Here is a 19369-nt window from a genome sequence, read left to right on the forward strand (position 1 = left end):
TCATTCCAGCCACTGCCCACACACTCTCATTCCAGCCACTGCCCACACACTCTCACTCCAGCCACTGCCCACACACTCTCACTCCAGCCACTGCCCACACACTCTCATTCCAGCCACTGCCCACACACTCTCACTCCATCCACTGCCCACACACTCTCACTCCAGCCACTGCCCACACACTCTCATTCCAGCCACTGCCCACACACTCTCATTCCAGCCACTGCCCACACACTCTCATTCCAGCCACTGCCCACACACTCTCATTCCAGCCACTGCCCACACACTCTCATTCCAGCCAATTCCCACACTCTCTCATTCCAGCCACTGTCCACACACTCTCATTCCAGCCACTGCCCACACACTCTCATTCCAGCCACTGCCCACACACTCTCATTCCAGCCACTGCCCACACACTCTCATTCCAGCCACTGCCCACACACCCTCATTCCAGCCACTGCCCACACACTCTCATTCCAGCCACTGCCCACACACTCTCATTCCAGCCACTGCCCCCACACTCTCATTCCAGCCACAGCCCACACACTCTCATTCCAGCCACTGCCCACACACTCTCACTCGAGCCACTGCCCACACACTCTCATTCCAGCCACTGCCCACCCACTCTCATTCCAGCCACTGGCCCACCCACTCTCAGTCCAGCCACTGCCCACAGACTCTCATTCCAGCCACTGGCCACACACTCTCACTCCAGTCACTGCCCACACACTCTCACTCCAGCCACTGCCCACACACTATCATTCCAGCCACTCCACTGCCCACACACTCTCATTCCAGCCACTGCCCACACACTCTCATTCCAGCCACTCCACTGCCCACACACTCTCATTCCAGCCACTCCACTGCCCACACACTCTCATTCCAGCCACTGCCCACACACTCTCATTCCAGCCACTGCCCACACACTCTCATTCCAGCCACTGCCCAAACACTCTCATTCCAGCCACTGCCCACACACTCTCATTCCAGCCACTGCCCACACACTCTCATTCCAGCCACCACTGCCCACACACTCTCATTCCAGCCACTGCCCACACACTCTCACTTCCAGCCACTGCCCACACACTCTCATTCCAGCCACTGGCCCACACACTCTCATTCCAGCCACTGCCCACACACTCTCATTCCAGCCACTGCCCACACACTCTCATTCCAGCCACTGCCCACCCACTCTCATTCCAGCCACTGCCCACACACTCTCATTCCAGCCACTGCCCACACACTCTCATTCCAGCCACTGCCCACACACTCTCATTCCAGCCACTGCCCACACACTCTCATTCCAGCCACTGCCCACACACTCTCATTCCAGCCACTCCACTGCCCACACTCTCATTCCAGCCACTGCCCACACACTCTCATTCCAGCCACTGCCCACACACTCTCATTCCAGCCGCTGCCCCCACACTCTCATTCCAGCCACTGCCCACACACTCTCATTCCAGCCACTGGCCCACACACTCTCATTCCAGCCACTCCACTGCCCACACACTCTCATTCCAGCCACTGCCCACACACTCTCATTCCAGCCACTCCACTGCCCACACTCTCATTCCAGCCACTGCCCACACACTCTCATTCCAGCCACTGCCCACACACTCTCATTCCAGCCGCTGCCCCCACACTCTCATTCCAGCTACTGCCCACACACTCTCATTCCAGCCACTGCCCACACACTCTCATTCCAGCCACTGCCCACACTCTCATTCCAGCCACTGCCCACACACTCTCATTCCAGCCACTGCCCACACACTCTCATTCCAGCCACTGCCCACACACTCTCATTCCAGCCACTGCCCACATACTCTCATTCCAGCCACTGCCCACACACTCTCATTCCAGCCACTGCCCACACACTCTCATTCCAGCCACTGCCCACACACTCTCATTCCAGCCACTGCCCACACACTCTCATTCCAGCCACTGCCCACACACTCTCATTCCAGCCACTGCCCACCCACTCTCATTCCAGCCACTGCCCACACACTCTCATTCCAGCCACTCCACTGCCCCACACACTCTCATTCCAGCCACTGCCCACACACTCTCATTCCAGCCACTGTCCACACACTCTCACTCCAGCCACTGTCCACACACTCTCATTCCAGCCACTGCCCACCCACTCTCATTCCAGCCACTGCCCACACACTCTCATTCCAGTCACTGCCCACACACTCTCATTCCAGCCACTGCCCACACACTCTCATTCCAGCCACTCCACTGCCCACACACTCTCATTCCAGCCACTCCACTGTGCACACACTCTCATTCCAGCCACTGCCCACACACTCTCATTCCAGCCACTGCCCACACACTCTCATTCCAGCCACTCACTGCCCACACACTCTCATTCCAGCCACTGCCCACACACTCTCATTCCAGCCACTGCCCACACACTCTCATTCCAGCCACTGCCCACACACTCTCATTCCAGCCACTGCCCACACACTCTCACTCCAGCCACTGCCCACACACTCTCACTCCAGCCACTGCCCACACACTCTCACTCCAGCCACTGCCCACACACTCTCATTCCAGCCACTGCCCACACACTCTCATTCCAGCCACTGCCCACACACTCTCATTCCAGCCACTGCCCACACACTCTCATTCCAGCCACTGCCCACACACTCTCATTCCAGCCACTGCCCACACACTCTCATTCCAGCCACTGCCCACACACTCTCATTCCAGCCACTGCCCACACACTCTCATTCCAGCCACTGCCCACACACTCTCATTCCAGCCACTGCCCACACACTCTCATTCCAGCCCACTGCCCCACACTCTCATTCCAGCCACTGCCCACACACTCTCATTCCAGCCACTGCCCACACACTCTCATTCCAGCCACTGCCCCCACACTCTCATTCCAGCCACTGCCCACACACTCTCATTCCAGCCACTGCCCACACACACTCATTCCAGCCACTGCCCACACACTCTCATTCCAGCCACTGCCCACACACTCTCATTCCAGCCACTGCCCACACACTCTCATTCCAGCCACTGCCCACACACTCTCATTCCAGCCACTGCCCACACACTCTCATTCCAGCCACTGCCCCCACACTCTCATTCCAGCCACTGCCCACACACTCTCATTCCAGCCACTGCCCACACACTCTCATTCCAGCCACTCCACTGCCCACACACTCTCATTCCAGCCACTGCCCACACACTCTCATTCCAGCCACTGCCCACACACTCTCAATCTAACTGGGAAGATGCCACCCCATTGAGCTGCTCTGAGGTTTGCGGTTGCGAAGGTCCATATTCTGCTGGATGCCGTGTAGGAGAGGCAGGAAACCCTGTTCCTCGGGGTTGGAGCAAGGCTGCCACCTGCCGACGTCATCCTGGCCCCAGTGTAGGTGGCAGCGCCGTGGGTTCCACCGCTGAAACCGGGCAACTGTGCCGGAAAAAGTTACTCAACCTCCTCAGGATAGCCCGGGTGAGTCACTACCCCTGTGCCCCTGGCACCACCCTCATCCCACACACCCGTACCTTAACCCGCCAACACCTCAGCCCCATGCGGACCTGGATTGTGATAGGCAACCCCCAGGCAGGACTTGGGACCCCCTTCCCCCCCCCCCCCCCCCCCCCCCCCCCCCCCCCCCGTTTCTCACACTCACACTCTGCACCCCACCAACTGCCCCCTCCTCCCCACTGCTCCGGAGGGAACCGGACCCCACCCGCTGGCAGCTCCCTCAAACCCCACACTGCCCCACACACAGGCCCCCCTGTGCTGTCTGCGCCTGAGTGTCTCACACTGTGCACCCCCAGGGGAAATGGCCCACACCGCCAGGAGAAAATACAGGTGGGGTCCCGCTGGACCTGCAGCCCCTCACCATCACGGGGCAGAGGGCGATGGACCTGCTCGGCTGGGTAGGAGAGTGGGTAGTCGCAGAGGCGGAGGTTGGCACAGAACAAGCAAATGAGGCCCCAGTACGGATAATGAGTCAGCGCTTCCCCCCCATACCATGCCTACCGTGATCTAACCATGTGCCTTGTCTTGTATCTTGCAGGGTCACCATCAGATGATGCAGCACCAGGCGATGTGGCGGGACCGTCTGGGGTCCCACGCCTCCTGCCACAGCCCCGCAACACCCCAGAGTTAGCACAGTGATCAGCACTGTTGCTTCACAGCTCTAGGGTCCCAGGTTCGATTCCCGGCTTGGGTCACTGTCTGTGCGGAGTCTGCACGTCCTCCCCGTGTCTGCGTGGGTTTCCTCCGGGTGCTCCGGTTTCCTCCCACAGCCCAAAGATGTGCGGGTTAGGTGGGTTGGCCATGCTAAATTGCCCCGAGTGTCCAAAAAGGTTGGGTGGGGTTATTGGGTTATGGGGATAGGCTGGAGGCGTGGGCTTAAGTTGGGTGCTCTTTCCAAGGGGCGGTGCAGACTCGATGGGCCAAATGACCTCCTTCTACACTGTAAACTCTATGATTCTATGATTCAGAGCACATGTCCGGGGATGACACCAACCTCTTGTCACTGCTGTCACCATCACTCCCCACCATCCCTCAGACTGTGACCCCTGGGTCTGGACACACCCACCATCGGGAACATCCTTCCTGCATCTACCCTGTCCAGTACTGTTAGAATTTTATAGGTTTCTATGAGACCCTCCCTCATTCTTCTGAACCCCAGTGAATACAATCCTAACCGATTGAATCTCTCCTCATATGACAGTCCCGCCATCCCGGGAATCTGTCTGGTAAACCTTCGCTGCACTCCCTCGAGTGAAAGAACATCCTTCCTCAGAGAAGGAGACCAAAACTGCACACAATACTCCAGCTGTGGCCTCACCAAGGCCCTGTACAAATGCAGCAAGACATCCCTGCTCCTGTACTTGGATCTTCTCGCGATGAAGGCCAACAGACCATTTGCCTTCTTTACCGCCTGCTGTACCTGCAGGCGTACCTTCAGTGACTGGTGTACGAGGATACCCAGGTTTCGTTGCACATTCCCCTCTCCTAATTTATGACCATTCAGACAATAGTCTGCCTTCTTGTTCTTGCTACCAAAGTGGATAAACCTCACATTTATCCACATGATACTGCACCTTAGGTAAATTGGACATTCTGAATTCTCCCTCTGTGACCCGAACAGGCGCCGGAATGTGGCGACTAGGGGACTTTCACAGCAACTTCATTGCAGTGTTAATGTCAGCCTACTTGTGACAATAAAAGATTATTTATTTATTTATTATTTACCTGCCATTCATGTGCCCACTCACTCAGCCTGTCCAAATCACATTGCAGGATCTCTGCATCCTCCTCACAGCTCACCCTCCCACCCAACTTGGTTGATCTGCAAATTTGGAGATATGATATTTAGTTCCCTCATCCAAATCATTGATATTGTGACTAGCTGGGGTCCCAGCACCGATCCCTGTGGTATCCCACTAGTCTGCCATTCGGAAAATGACCCGTTAATTCCTACTCTTTGTTTCCTGTCCGCCAACTTGTTTACTCGCCGTCTCAATGCACTCCCCCTAGTCCCATGCACTTCAATTTTACACACTCATTTGATATGTGGGACCTAGTCAAAAGCCTTCTGATAGTTTATACAACTCAGTGTTACTCCAGATATTTCCTCGGCTGCTGGTTTGGAGAGAATGAAGGCTTGCCTATTTGGACAAATAATTTCCTCCAGCAGTCTGCCATTGCACCTACTGCAGTGTTATTCAAACAGCACCTGTCTTTGCTGACTAAACACAGAGGTTTTGATGCACGATCAATAACTTTCGAAGCGAGATTGGATGACAATTGAAGGCTTTATTGGACTAGATGTTCCCCCCAGCAGCGCAGGTACAGAATACAGCAGCTAGGGAGACACAGACTCTTATACTCCGCCTTACTGGGCGGAACCAGCAGGCAGGCTTCACCAATGAACTTGCTGTCTCAGGCCCCTCCCACACCAATGGTCTTACAGCATCTACCTGGGTACCGTAATACCCCGAATACTGACTACCACAGGTTTATACTGAGATCACAGAGTACACTCTATAAACTGGGTGAAAGAACCAATGTATTCCCGGCTCACCAGCTTGTCCAATCTGCTTCCTCGCAATACGTCACTGAAACCACCACTCCGACAGGATCAACCATTTCAATTTAAACTTTTCTGTTCCACTCTATACCATAGACTTTCAGGGCCTGACTTATTTTATACGCTGTGCGAGGCACTTTTGTTCTTTTAAAGAGGGATGAGAATCCTCTGCAGTTCATTCTGGCCAAGTTCCCGTTTAAATCGGATGTCAAGGTACCAACTAAATCCTTGGCCCACTTGAACCTATTATTTCTCCTGACCATCCCACTCTCCCACCAGAACATCCCATCGTTCACCACTGACAAGCTGCCTCCCCCCAGGGCAACTCACTCTGCGGATGGAGAGGAAAATTTCTCTCAACATCTCAGGCACACTGCTCCCTCCCTCAGTGTAAAATTCAACCATATTACCCGTCCCTTACAGGCGGGGCGATCTGATTGGGGGAGTCAATGGGGGAATCTCTGGGAGGGTCCTTGGCGGGGTCACTGTGTGGGAGGGGGGTCTCTGTGGGGGGGGGGGGTTCTGTTGGGGGGTCTCTGTTGTGTGGTCTCTGTGGGGGGACTCTGGGGGGTCTTTGTTGGGGGGGTCTTTGTTGGGGGGGTCTCTGTTGCGAGGTCTCTGTGGGGGGTCTCTGTTGGGGGGGTCTCTGTGGGGGGTCTCTGTGGGGGGGTCTCTGTTGGGAGGTCTCTGTGGAGGGTCTCTGTTGGGGGGTCTCTGTGGGGGGTCTCTGTTGGGAGGTCTCTGTGGGGGGGTCTTTGTTGGGGGGTCTCTGTGGGGGGGTCTTTGTTGGGGGGTCTCTGTTTGGGGGTCTCTGTTGGGGGGACTCTGTTGGGGGGTCTCTGTTGGGAGGTCTCTGTGGAGGGTCTCTGTTGGGAGGTCTCTGTTGGGGGTCTCTGTTGGGAGGTCTCTGTTGGGGGGTCTCTGTTGGGGGTGTCTCTGTGGGGGGTCTCTGTTGGGGGTGTCTCTGTGGGGGGTCTCTGTTGGGGGGTCTCTGTGGGGGGGTTTCTGTTGGGAGGTCTCTGTGGGAGGTCTCTGTGGGGCGTCTCTGTGGGAAGGTCTCTGTGGGGGGGTCTCTGTTGGGAGGTCTCTGTGGGAGGTCTCTGTGGGGGGTCTCTGTTGGGAGGTCTCTGTGGGAGGTCTCTGTTGGGGGTCTCTGTTGGGGGGTCTCTGTTGGGGGTCTCTGTTGGGGGGTCTCTGTTGGGAGGTCTCTGTTGGGGGGTCTCTGTTGGGGGGTCTCTGTTGGGGGGTCTCTGTTGGGGGGGGTCTCTGTGGGGCCTCTGAAATTTTTCTGAAATTCAGTTTATTATTGTGACATAGAACATAGAACATAGAACAGTACAGCACAGAACAGGCCCTTCGGCCCTCGATGTTGTGCCGAGCAATGATCACCCCACTTAACCACGTAACCCCTATACCCGTAACCCAACAATCCCCCCATTAACCTTACACTACGGGCAAATGTGCCCCTCCGCCCACTTTCTGAGAGAAAATGTTGGACAAATCTAGAAGAAGAGCAGCAGATACCTGGGAACCCCACCACCTGGAGGTTCCCCTCCAACTCACCCACCACCCTGACTTGGAAATAGATCGCCGATCCCTCACTGTCGCTGGGGCAACACCCTGGAACTCCCTCCCTAACAGCACAGTGGGTGTATCTACACCTCAGGGACTGCAGCGGTTCAAGAAGGCAGCTCACCCCCACCTTCTGAAGGGTAAGTTGGGATGGGCAACAAATGCTGGTCTGACCAGAGAACCCACATCCCGGAAATGAATAATAAAAACACAGTGAGGAGACGTGGAGAAATTAAAGCAATCGTTTTTATTCTGATAGAAAAAACAAACTCTCCTCAGGTGGTAGTTGCAGAGGGACCTCTGAAAGGAGAAGGACACGGAGCAGATTCTCAGACACACAAACATCAAACACAATTCTGCTTCCTCCCCAATCACAGGACTGTCCCTGCCAGGAATCATGGCCAGTCTTGTCCAGTCAAAGGAGTAGGAATAAATTGGAATGGAATATTCTGCGATAGGAATGAGATTGATGAAATCCGAATGGAGGGGAGTGCATTTTTGGAATTCCGGAGGCTTTCGATGTGTAAACTCGCGGGTCAATGGGAATGGAATATTAGATCCAGTGATAGGATGGAGTTTGGAATTTGTGAGACACTGGAAGGGTAAGAAATGCACTCCAGGGGAATAGACATTGGCAGAATTGAATCAAACAGGAGTTAAGCTTGGATTTCGAACCACAGGACATTAAAGGTAAACTGTAAGACGGAGGAGATGTTAATCATCCAGCTGGCAAAGCAATGCCACCCCACGGGTCACCCAGTGATTTCCTGGCAAAACACTGGGCAGATTGATGGCAATGACAAAGTTGGTAGACTGACCAGTGGAGGAAAGGGACCCAGCCCGCCGTGAAGACCTGTACAGGGGACACTCATAGAAATTGCCCACAATCTGCATCTCGCCACGGACATCTGATGAAATTTTTTGACGGGCCATCTGAAATGAGACAATATGATTTTAAAAACACCACAACTGAAGTCTTCAATACGCAGCAATCAGACAATAACACACAGCGTTCAAACATCAGTAACTGACACAGCATTCAAACATCAGTAACTGACACACAGCGTTCAAACATCAGTAACTGACACAGAGCATTGAAACATCAGTAACTGACACATAGCATACAAACAACAGTAACTGACACACAGCGTTCAAACATCAGTAACTGACACACAGCTTTCAAACATCAGTAACTGACACACAGCTTTCAAACATCAGTAACTGACACACAGCGTTCAAACATCAGTAACAGACACACAGCGTTCGAACATCAGTAACTGACACACAGCGTTCAAACATCAGTAACTGACACAGCATTCAAACATCAGTTACTGACACACAGCGTTCAAACATCAGTTACTGACACACAGGGTTCAAACATCAGTAACTGACACACAGCGTTCGAACATCAGTAACTGACACACAGCGTTCAAACATCAGCAACTGACACACAGCATTCAAACATCAGTAACTGACACACAGCTTTCAAACATCAGTAACTGAGACACAGCATTCAAACATCAGTAACTGAGACACAGCATTCAAACAGCAGTAACTGACACACAGCGTTCAAACATCAGTAACTGACACACAGCTTTCAAACATCAGTAACTGACACACAGCGTTCAAACATCAGTAACTGACACACAGCATTCAAACATCAGAAACTGACACACAGCGTTCAAACATCAGAAACTGAAAACACAGCATTCAAACATCAGTAACTGACACACAGCATTCAAACATCAGTAACTGACACACAGTGTTCAAACATCAGTAACTGACACACAGCGTTCAAACATCAGTAACTGACACACAGCATTCAAACATCAGTAACTGACACACAGCTCAAACATCAGTAACTGACACAGCATTCAAACATCAGAAACTGACGCACAGCGTTCAAACATCAGAAACTGAAAACACAGCGTTCAAACATCAGTAACTGACACACAGCATTCAAACATCAGTAACTGACACACAGCGTTCAAACATCAGTAACTGACACACAGCGTTCAAACATCAGTAACTGACACAGCGTTATAACATCAGTAACTGACACAGTGTTCAAACATCAGTAACTGACACACAGCATTCAAACATCAGTAACTGACACACAGCGTTCAAACATCAGTAACTGACACAGCGTTCTAACATCAGTAACTGACACAGCGTTCTAACATCAGTAACTGACACACAGTGTTCAAACATCAGTAACTGACACACAGCATTCAAACATCAGTAACTGACACACAGTGTTCAAACATCAGTAACTGACACACAGCATTCAAACATCAGTAACTGACACACAGCATACAAACAACAGTAACTGACACACAGCTTTCAAACATCAGTAACTGACATACAGCTTTCAAACATCAGTAACTGACACACAGCTTTCAAACAGCAGTAACTGACACACAGCTTTCAAACATCAGTAACTGACACACAGCGTTCAAACATCAGTAACTGAGACACAGCTTTCCAACATCAGTAACTGACACACAGCGTTCAAACATCAGTAACTGACACACAGCTTTCAAACAGCAGTAACTGACACACAGCGTTCAAACATCAGTAACTGACACAAGTATTTCAAACATCACTAACTGTCACACAGCGTTCAAACATCAGTAACTGACACACAGCTTTCAAACAGCAGTAACTGACACACAGCGTTCAAACATCAGTAACTGACACAAGTATTTCAAACATCACTAACTGTCACACAGCGTTCAAACATCAGTAACTGACACACAGCATTCAAACAGCAATAACTGACAGTTGGTTTCTATACTGGATTGTTCTAATGGTTCCTGTACTGGATTGTTCTAATGGTTCCTGTACTGGATTGTTCTAATGGTTCCTATACTGGATTGTTCTAATGGTTCCTGTACTGGATTGTTCTCATGGGTCCTGTACTGGATTGTTCTAATGGTTCCTATACTGGATTGTTCTAATGGTTCCTATACTGGATTGTTCTAATGGTTCCTGTACTGGATTGTTCTAATGGTTCCTGTACTGGATTGTTCTAATGGGCCCTATACTGGATTGTTCTAATGGTTCCTATAATGGATAGTTCTAATGGGTCCTGTACTGGATTGTTCTAATGGGTCCTGTACTGGATTGTTCTAATGGTTCTTATAATGGATAGTTCTAATGGGTCCTGTACTGGATTGTTCTAATGGTTCCTGTACTGGATTGTTCTAATGGTTCCTATACTGGATTGTTCTAATGGTTCCTATAATGGATAGTTCTAATGGTTCCTATAATGGATAGTTCTAATGGGTCCTGTACTGGATTGTTCTAATGGGTCCTGTACTGGATTGTTCTAATGGTTCCTATACTGGATTGTTCTAATGGTTCCTATACTGGATTGTTCTAATGGTTCCTATACTGGATTGTTCTAATTGTTCCTTTACTGGATTGTTCTAATGGTTCCTATACTGGATTGTTCTAATGGTTCCTATACTGGATTGTTCTAATGGTTCCTATACTGGATTGTTCTAATGGGCCCTATACTGGATTGTTCTAATTGTTCCTTTACTGGATTGTTCTAATGGTTCCTATACTGGATTGTTCTAATGGTTCCTATACTGGATTGTTCTAATGGTTCCTATACTGGATTGTTCTAATGGGTCCTGTACTGGATAGTTCTAATGGGTCCTGTACTGGATTGTTCTAATGGGCCCTATACTGGATTGTTCTAATGGGTCCTGTACTGGATTGTTCTAATGGGTCCTGTACTGGATTGTTCTAATGGGCCCTATACTGGATTGTTCTATTGGTTCCTATACTGGATTGTTCTAATGGTTCCTGTACTGGATTGTTCTAATGCTTCCTATACTGGATTGTTCTAATGGTTCCTGTACTGGATTGTTCTAATGGGTCCTGTACTGGATTGTTCTAATGGGTCCTTTACTGGATTGTTCTAATGGTTCCTATACTGGATTGTTCTAATGGTTCCTATACTGGATTGTTCTAATGGTTCCTATACTGGATTGTTCTAATGGTTCCTGTACTGGATTGTTCTAATGGGCCCTATACTGGATTGTTCTAATGGTTCCTGTACTGGATTTTTCTAATGGTTCCTATACTGGATAGTTCTAATGGGTCCTTTACTGGATTGTTCTAATGGTTCCTATACTGGATTGTTCTAATGGTTCCTATACTGGATTGTTCTAATGGTTCCTATACTGGATTGTTCTAATGGTTCCTATACTGGATTGTTCTAATGGTTCCTGTACTGGATTGTTCTAATGGGCCCTATACTGGATTGTTCTAATGGGTCCTTTACTGGATTGTTCTAATGGTTCCTGTACTGGATTGTTCTAATGGGCCCTATACTGGATTGTTCTAATGGGTCCTGTACTGGATTGTTCTAATGGTTCCTGTACTGGATTGTTCTAATGGGTCCTGTACTGGATTGTTCTAATGGGCCCTATACTGGATTGTTCTAATGGTTCCTATACTGGATTGTTCTAATGGGCCCTATACTGGATTGTTCTAATGGTTCCTATACCGGATTGTTCTAATGGGCCCTATACTGGATTGTTCTAATGGTTCCTATACCGGATTGTTCTAATGGGCCCTATACTGGATTGTTCTAATGGTTCCTATACTGGATTGTTCTAATGGGCCCTATACTGGATTGTTCTAATGGTTCCTATACCGGATTGTTCTAATGGGCCCTATACTGGATTGTTCTAATGGTTCCTATACTGGATTGTTCTAATGGTTCCTGTACTGGATTGCTCTAATGGGCCCTATACTGGATTGTTCTAATGGTTCCTATACTGGATTGTTCTAATGGTTCCTATACTGGATTGTTCTAATGGTTCCTGTACTGGATTGTTCTAATGGGCCCTATACTGGATTGTTCTAATGGTTCCTGTACTGGATTGTTCTAATGGGCCCTATACTGGATTGTTCTAATGGTTCCTATACTGGATTGTTCTAATGGTTCCTATACTGGATTGTTCTAATGGTTCCTGTACTGGATTGTTCTAATGGTTCCTGTACTGGATTGTTCTAATGGTTCCTATACTGGATTGTTCTAATGGGCCCTATACTGGATTGTTCTAATGGTTCCTGTACTGGATTGTTCTAATGGTTCCTATACTGGATTGTTCTAATGGTTCCTGTACTGGATTGTTCTAATGGTTCCTATACTGGATTGTTCTAATGGGCCCTATACTGGATTGTTCTAATGGTTCCTGTACTGGATTGTTCTAATGGGTCCTTTACTGGATTGTTCTAATGGTTCCTATACTGGATTGTTCTAATGGTTCCTATACCGGATTGTTCTAATGGGCCCTTTACTGGATTGTTCTAATGGTTCCTGTACTGGATTGTTCTAATGGTTCCTATACTGGATTGTTCTAATGGTTCCTATACTGGATTGTTCTAATGGTTCCTATACCGGATTGTTCTAATGGGCCCTTTACTGGATTGTTCTAATGGGCCCTATACTGGATTGTTCTAATGGTTCCTATACTGGATTGTTCTAATGGTTCCTATACTGGATTGTTCTAATGGTTCCTATACCGGATTGTCCTAATGGGCCCTTTACTGGATTGTTCTAACGGGCCCTATACTGGATTGTTCTAATGGTTCCTATACTGGATTGTTCTAATGGTTCCTATACTGGATTGTTCTAATGGGTCCTATACTGGATTGTTCTAATGGTTCCTATACTGGATTGTTCTAATGGTTCCTATACCGGATTGTTCTAATGGGCCCTTTACTGGATTGTTCTAATGGTTCCTGTACTGGATTGTTCTAATGGTTCCTATACTGGATTGTTCTAATGGTTCCTATACTGGATTGTTCTAATGGTTCCTATACCGGATTGTTCTAATGGGCCCTTTACTGGATTATTCTAATGGTTCCTGTACTGGATTGTTCTAATGGTTCCTATACTGGATTGTTCTAATGGTTCCTATACTGGATTGTTCTAATGGTTCCTATACTGGATTGTTCTAATGGTTCCTGTACTGGATTGTTCTAATGGTTCCTATACTGGATTGTACTAATGGTTCCTATACCGGATTGTTCTAATGGGCCCTATACTGGATTGTTCTAATGGTTCCTATACTGGATTGTTCTAATGGTTCCTATACTGGATTGTTCTAATGGTTCCTATACTGGATTGTTCTAATGGTTCCTATACTGGATTGTACTAATGGTTCCTATACCGGATTGTTCTAATGGGCCCTATACTGGATTGTTCTAATGGTTCCTATACTGGATTGTTCTAATGGTTCCTATACCGGATTGTTCTAATGGGCCCTTTACTGGATTGTTCTAATGGTTCCTGTACTGGATTGTTCTAATGGTTCCTATACTGGATTGTTCTAATGGTTCCTATACTGGATTGTTCTAATGGTTCCTATACTGGATTGTTCTAATGGTTCCTGTACTGGATTGTTCTAATGGTTCCTATACTGGATTGTACTAATGGTTCCTATACCGGATTGTTCTAATGGGCCCTATACTGGATTGTTCTAATGGTTCCTATACTGGATTGTTCTAATGGGTCCTGTACTGGATTGTTCTAATGGTTCCTGTACTGGATTGTTCTAATGGGCCCTATACTGGATTGTTCTAATGGTTCCTGTACTGGATTGTTCTAATGGTTCCTATACCGGATTGTTCTAATGGGCCCTATACTGGATTGTTCTAATGGTTCCTATACTGGATTGTTCTAATGGTTCCTGTACTGGATTGTTCTAATGGTTCCTGTACTGGATTGTTCTAATGGTTCCTATACTGGATTGTTCTAATGGTTCCTATACTGGATTGTTCTAATGGGCCCTATACTGGATTGTTCTAATGGGTCCTGTACTGGATTGTTCTATTGGTTCCTATACTGGATTGTTCTAATGGTTCCTATACTGGATTGTTCTAATATTTTCTGTACTGGATTGTTCTAATGGGCCCTATACTGGATTGTTCTAATATTTTCTGTACTGGATTGATCTAATGGTTCCTGTACTGGATTGTTCTAATGGTTCCTGTACTGGATTGTTCTAATGGGCCCTATACTGGATTGTTCTAATGGGTCCTGTACTGGATTGTTCTAATGGTTCCTATACCGGATTGTTCTAATGGTTCCTATACTGGATTGTTCTAATATTTTCTGTACTGGATTGTTCTAATGGTTCCTGTACTGGATTGTTCTAATGGGCCCTATACTGGATTGTTCTAATATTTTCTGTACTGGATTGATCTAATGGTTCCTGTACTGGATTGTTCTAATGGTTCCTGTACTGGATTGTACTAATGGTTCCTATACTGGATTGTTCTAATGGGTCCTATACTGGATTGTTCTAATGGGCCCTATACTGGATTGTTCTAATGGGTCCTGTACTGGATTGTTCTATTGGTTCCTATACTGGATTGTTCTAATGGTTCCTATACTGGATTGTTCTAATATTTTCTGTACTGGATTGTTCTAATGGGCCCTATACTGGATTGTTCTAATATTTTCTGTACTGGATTGATCTAATGGTTCCTGTACTGGATTGTTCTAATGGGCCCTATACTGGATTGTTCTAATGGTTCCTGTACTGGATTGTTCTAATGGGCCCTATACTGGATTGTTCTAATGGGTCCTGTACTGGATTGTTCTAATGGTTCCTATACCGGATTGTTCTAATGGTTCCTATACTGGATTGTTCTAATATTTTCTGTACTGGATTGTTCTAATGGTTCCTGTACTGGATTGTTCTAATGGGCCCTATACTGGATTGTTCTAATATTTTCTGTACTGGATTGTTCTAATGGGCCCTATACTGGATTGTTCTAATGGTTCCTGTACTGGATTGTTCTAATGGGCCCTATACTGGATTGTTCTAATGGGTCCTGTACTGGATTGTTCTAATGGTTCCTATACCGGATTGTTCTAATGGTTCCTATACTGGATTGTTCTAATATTTTCTGTACTGGATTGTTCTAATGGTTCCTATACTGGATTGTTCTAATGGTTCCTGTACTGGATTGTTCTAATGGGCCCTATACTGGATTGTTCTAATATTTTCTGTACTGGATTGTTCTAATGGGCCCTATACTGGATTGTTCTAATGGTTCCTGTACTGGATTGTTCTAATGGGCCCTATACTGGATTGTTCTAATATTTTCTGTACTGGATTGTTCTAATGGGCCCTATACTGGATTGTTCTAATGGTTCCTGTACTGGATTTTTCTAATGGTTCCTATACTGGATAGTTCTAATAGGTCCTTTACTGGATTGTTCTAATGGTTCCTATACTGGATTGTTCTAATGGTTCCTATACTGGATTGTTCTAATGGTTCCTATACTGGATTGTTCTAATGGTTCCTATACTGGATTGTTCTAATGGTTCCTGTACTGGATTGTTCTAATGGGCCCTATACTGGATTGTTCTAATGGGTCCTTTACTGGATTGTTCTAATGGTTCCTGTACTGGATTGTTCTAATGGGCCCTATACTGGATTGTTCTAATGGGTCCTGTACTGGATTGTTCTAATGGTTCCTGTACTGGATTGTTCTAATGGGTCCTGTACTGGATTGTTCTAATGGGCCCTATACTGGATTGTTCTAATGGTTCCTATACTGGATTGTTCTAATGGGCCCTATACTGGATTGTTCTAATGGTTCCTATACCGGATTGTTCTAATGGGCCCTATACTGGATTGTTCTAATGGTTCCTATACCGGATTGTTCTAATGGGCCCTATACTGGATTGTTCTAATGGTTCCTATACTGGATTGTTCTAATGGGCCCTATACTGGATTGTTCTAATGGTTCCTATACCGGATTGTTCAAATGGGCCCTATACTGGATTGTTCTAATGGTTCCTATACTGGATTGTTCTAATAGTTCCTGTACTGGATTGTTCTAATGGGCCCTATACTGGATTGTTCTAATGGTTCCTATACCGGATTGTTCTAATGGGCCCTATACTGGATTGTTCTAATGGTTCCTATACTGGATTGTTCTAATGGTTCCTGTACTGGATTGTTCTAATGGGCCCTATACTGGATTGTTCTAATGGTTCCTATACTGGATTGTTCTAATGGTTCCTATACTGGATTGTTCTAATGGTTCCTGTACTGGATTGTTCTAATGGTTCCTGTACTGGATTGTTCTAATGGTTCCTATACTGGATTGTTCTAATGGTTCCTGTACTGGATTGTTCTAATGGTTCCTGTACTGGATTGTTCTAATGGTTCCTATACTGGATTGTTCTAATGGGCCCTATACTGGATAGTTCTAATAGGTCCTTTACTGGATTGTTCTAATGGTTCCTATACTGGATTGTTCTAATGGTTCCTATACTGGATTGTTCTAATGGTTCCTATACTGGATTGTTCTAATGGTTCCTATACTGGATTGTTCTAATGGTTCCTGTACTGGATTGTTCTAATGGGCCCTATACTGGATTGTTCTAATGGGTCCTTTACTGGATTGTTCTAATGGTTCCTGTACTGGATTGTTCTAATGGGCCCTATACTGGATTGTTCTAATGGGTCCTGTACTGGATTGTTCTAATGGTTCCTGTACTGGATTGTTCTAATGGGTCCTGTACTGGATTGTTCTAATGGGCCCTATACTGGATTGTTCTAATGGTTCCTATACTGGATTGTTCTAATGGGCCCTATACTGGATTGTTCTAATGGTTCCTATACCGGATTGTTCTAATGGGCCCTATACCGGATTGTTCTAATGGTTCCTATACCGGATTGTTCTAATGGGCCCTATACTGGATTGTTCTAATGGTTCCTATACTGGATTGTTCTAATGGGCCCTATACTGGATTGTTCTAATGGTTCCTATACCGGATTGTTCAAATGGGCCCTATACTGGATTGTTCTAATGGTTCCTATACTGGATTGTTCTAATAGTTCCTGTACTGGATTGTTCTAATGGGCCCTATACTGGATTGTTCTAATGGTTCCTATACCGGATTGTTCTAATGGGCCCTATACTGGATTGTTCTAATGGTTCCTATACTGGATTGTTCTAATGGTTCCTGTACTGGATTGTTCTAATGGGCCCTATACTGGATTGTTCTAATGGTTCCTATACTGGATTGTTCTAATGGTTCCTATACTGGATTGTTCTAATGGTTCCTGTACTGGATTGTTCTAATGGTTCCTGTACTGGATTGTTCTAATGGTTCCTATACTGGATTGTTCTAATGGTTCCTGTACTGGATTGTTCTAATGGTTCCTGTACTGGATTGTTCTAATGGTTCCTATACTGGATTGTTCTAATGGGCCCTATACTGGATTGTTCTAATGGTTCCTGTACTGGATTGTTCTAATGGTTCCTATACTGGATTGTTCTAATGGTTCCTGTACTGGATTGTTCTAATGGTTCCTATACTGGATTGTTCTAATGGGCCCTATACTGGATTGTTCTAATGGTTCCTGTACTGGATTGTTCTAATGGGTCCTTTACTGGATTGTTCTAATGGTTCCTATACTGGATTGTTCTAATGGTTCCTATACTGGATTGTTCTAATGGGCCTTTTACTGGATTGTTCTAATGGTTCCTGTACTGGATTGTTCTAATGGTTCCTATACTGGATTGTTCTAATTGTTCCTATACTGGATTGTTCTAATGGTTCCTATACCGGATTGTTCTAATGGGCCCTTTGCTGGATTGTTCTAATGGGCCCTATACTGGATTGTTCTAATGGTTCCTATTCTGGATTGTTCTAATGGTTCCTATACTGGGTTGTTCTAATGGTTCCTATATCGGATTGTTCTAATGGGCCCTTTACTGGATTGTTCTAATGGGCCCTATACTAGATTGTTCTAATGGTTCCTATACTGGATTGTTCTAATGGTTCCTATACTGGATTGTTCTAATGGGTCCTATACTGGATTGTTCTAATGGTTCCTATACTGGATTGTTCTAATGGGCCCTATACTGGATTGTTCTAATGGTTCCTATACCGGATTGTTCTAATGGGCCCTATACTGGATTGTTCTAATGGTTCCTATACCGGATTGTTCTAATGGGCCCTATACTGGATTGTTCTAATGGTTCCTATACTGGATTGTTCTAATGGGCCCTATACTGGATTGTTCTAATGGTTCCTATACCGGATTGTTCAAATGGGCCCTATACTGGATTGTTCTAATGGTTCCTATACTGGATTGTTCTAATAGTTCCTGTACTGGATTGTTCTAATGGGCCCTATACTGGATTGTTCTAATGGTTCCTATACCGGATTGTTCTAATGGGCCCTATACTGGATTGTTCTAATGGTTCCTATACTGGATTGTTCTAATGGTTCCTGTACTGGATTGTTCTAATGGGCCCTATACTGGATTGTTCTAATGGTTCCTATACTGGATTGTTCTAATGGTTCCTATACTGGATTGTTCTAATGGTTCCTGTACTGGATTGTTCTAATGGGCCCTATACTGGATTGTTCTAATATTTTCTGTACTGGATTGATCTAATGGTTCCTGTACTGGATTGTTCTAATGGTTCCTGTACTGGATTGTACTAATGGTTCCTATACTGGATTGTTCTAATGGGTCCTATACTGGATTGTTCTAATGGGCCCTATACTGGATTGTTCTAATGGGTCCTGTACTGGATTGTTTTATTGGTTCCTATACTGGATTGTTCTAATGGTTCCTATACTGGATTGTTCTAATATTTTCTGTACTGGATTGTTCTAATGGGCCCTATACTGGATTGTTCTAATATTTTCTGTACTGGATTG

General features: G+C 46.4%; 1 protein-coding gene across 1 annotated transcript in view; it reads right to left on the reverse strand.

Annotated features, from left to right (window-relative positions):
- Positions 1-7868: 7868 nt before the first annotated feature.
- LOC119966916 (dynein heavy chain 14, axonemal-like) overlaps positions 7869-19369 on the reverse strand; it is a 1122002-nt gene continuing 1110501 nt past the window's right edge. Inside the window, exon 77 of the mRNA XM_038798874.1 lies at positions 7869-8573. Within this exon, the coding sequence (XP_038654802.1) occupies positions 8355-8573 (219 nt within the window). The 3' untranslated portion in view covers positions 7869-8354. The remainder of the gene's footprint in view (positions 8574-19369) is intronic.

Source organism: Scyliorhinus canicula, chromosome 6 (assembly GCF_902713615.1).
Source record: "Scyliorhinus canicula chromosome 6, sScyCan1.1, whole genome shotgun sequence".
Classification (NCBI taxonomy): domain Eukaryota; kingdom Metazoa; phylum Chordata; class Chondrichthyes; order Carcharhiniformes; family Scyliorhinidae; genus Scyliorhinus; species Scyliorhinus canicula.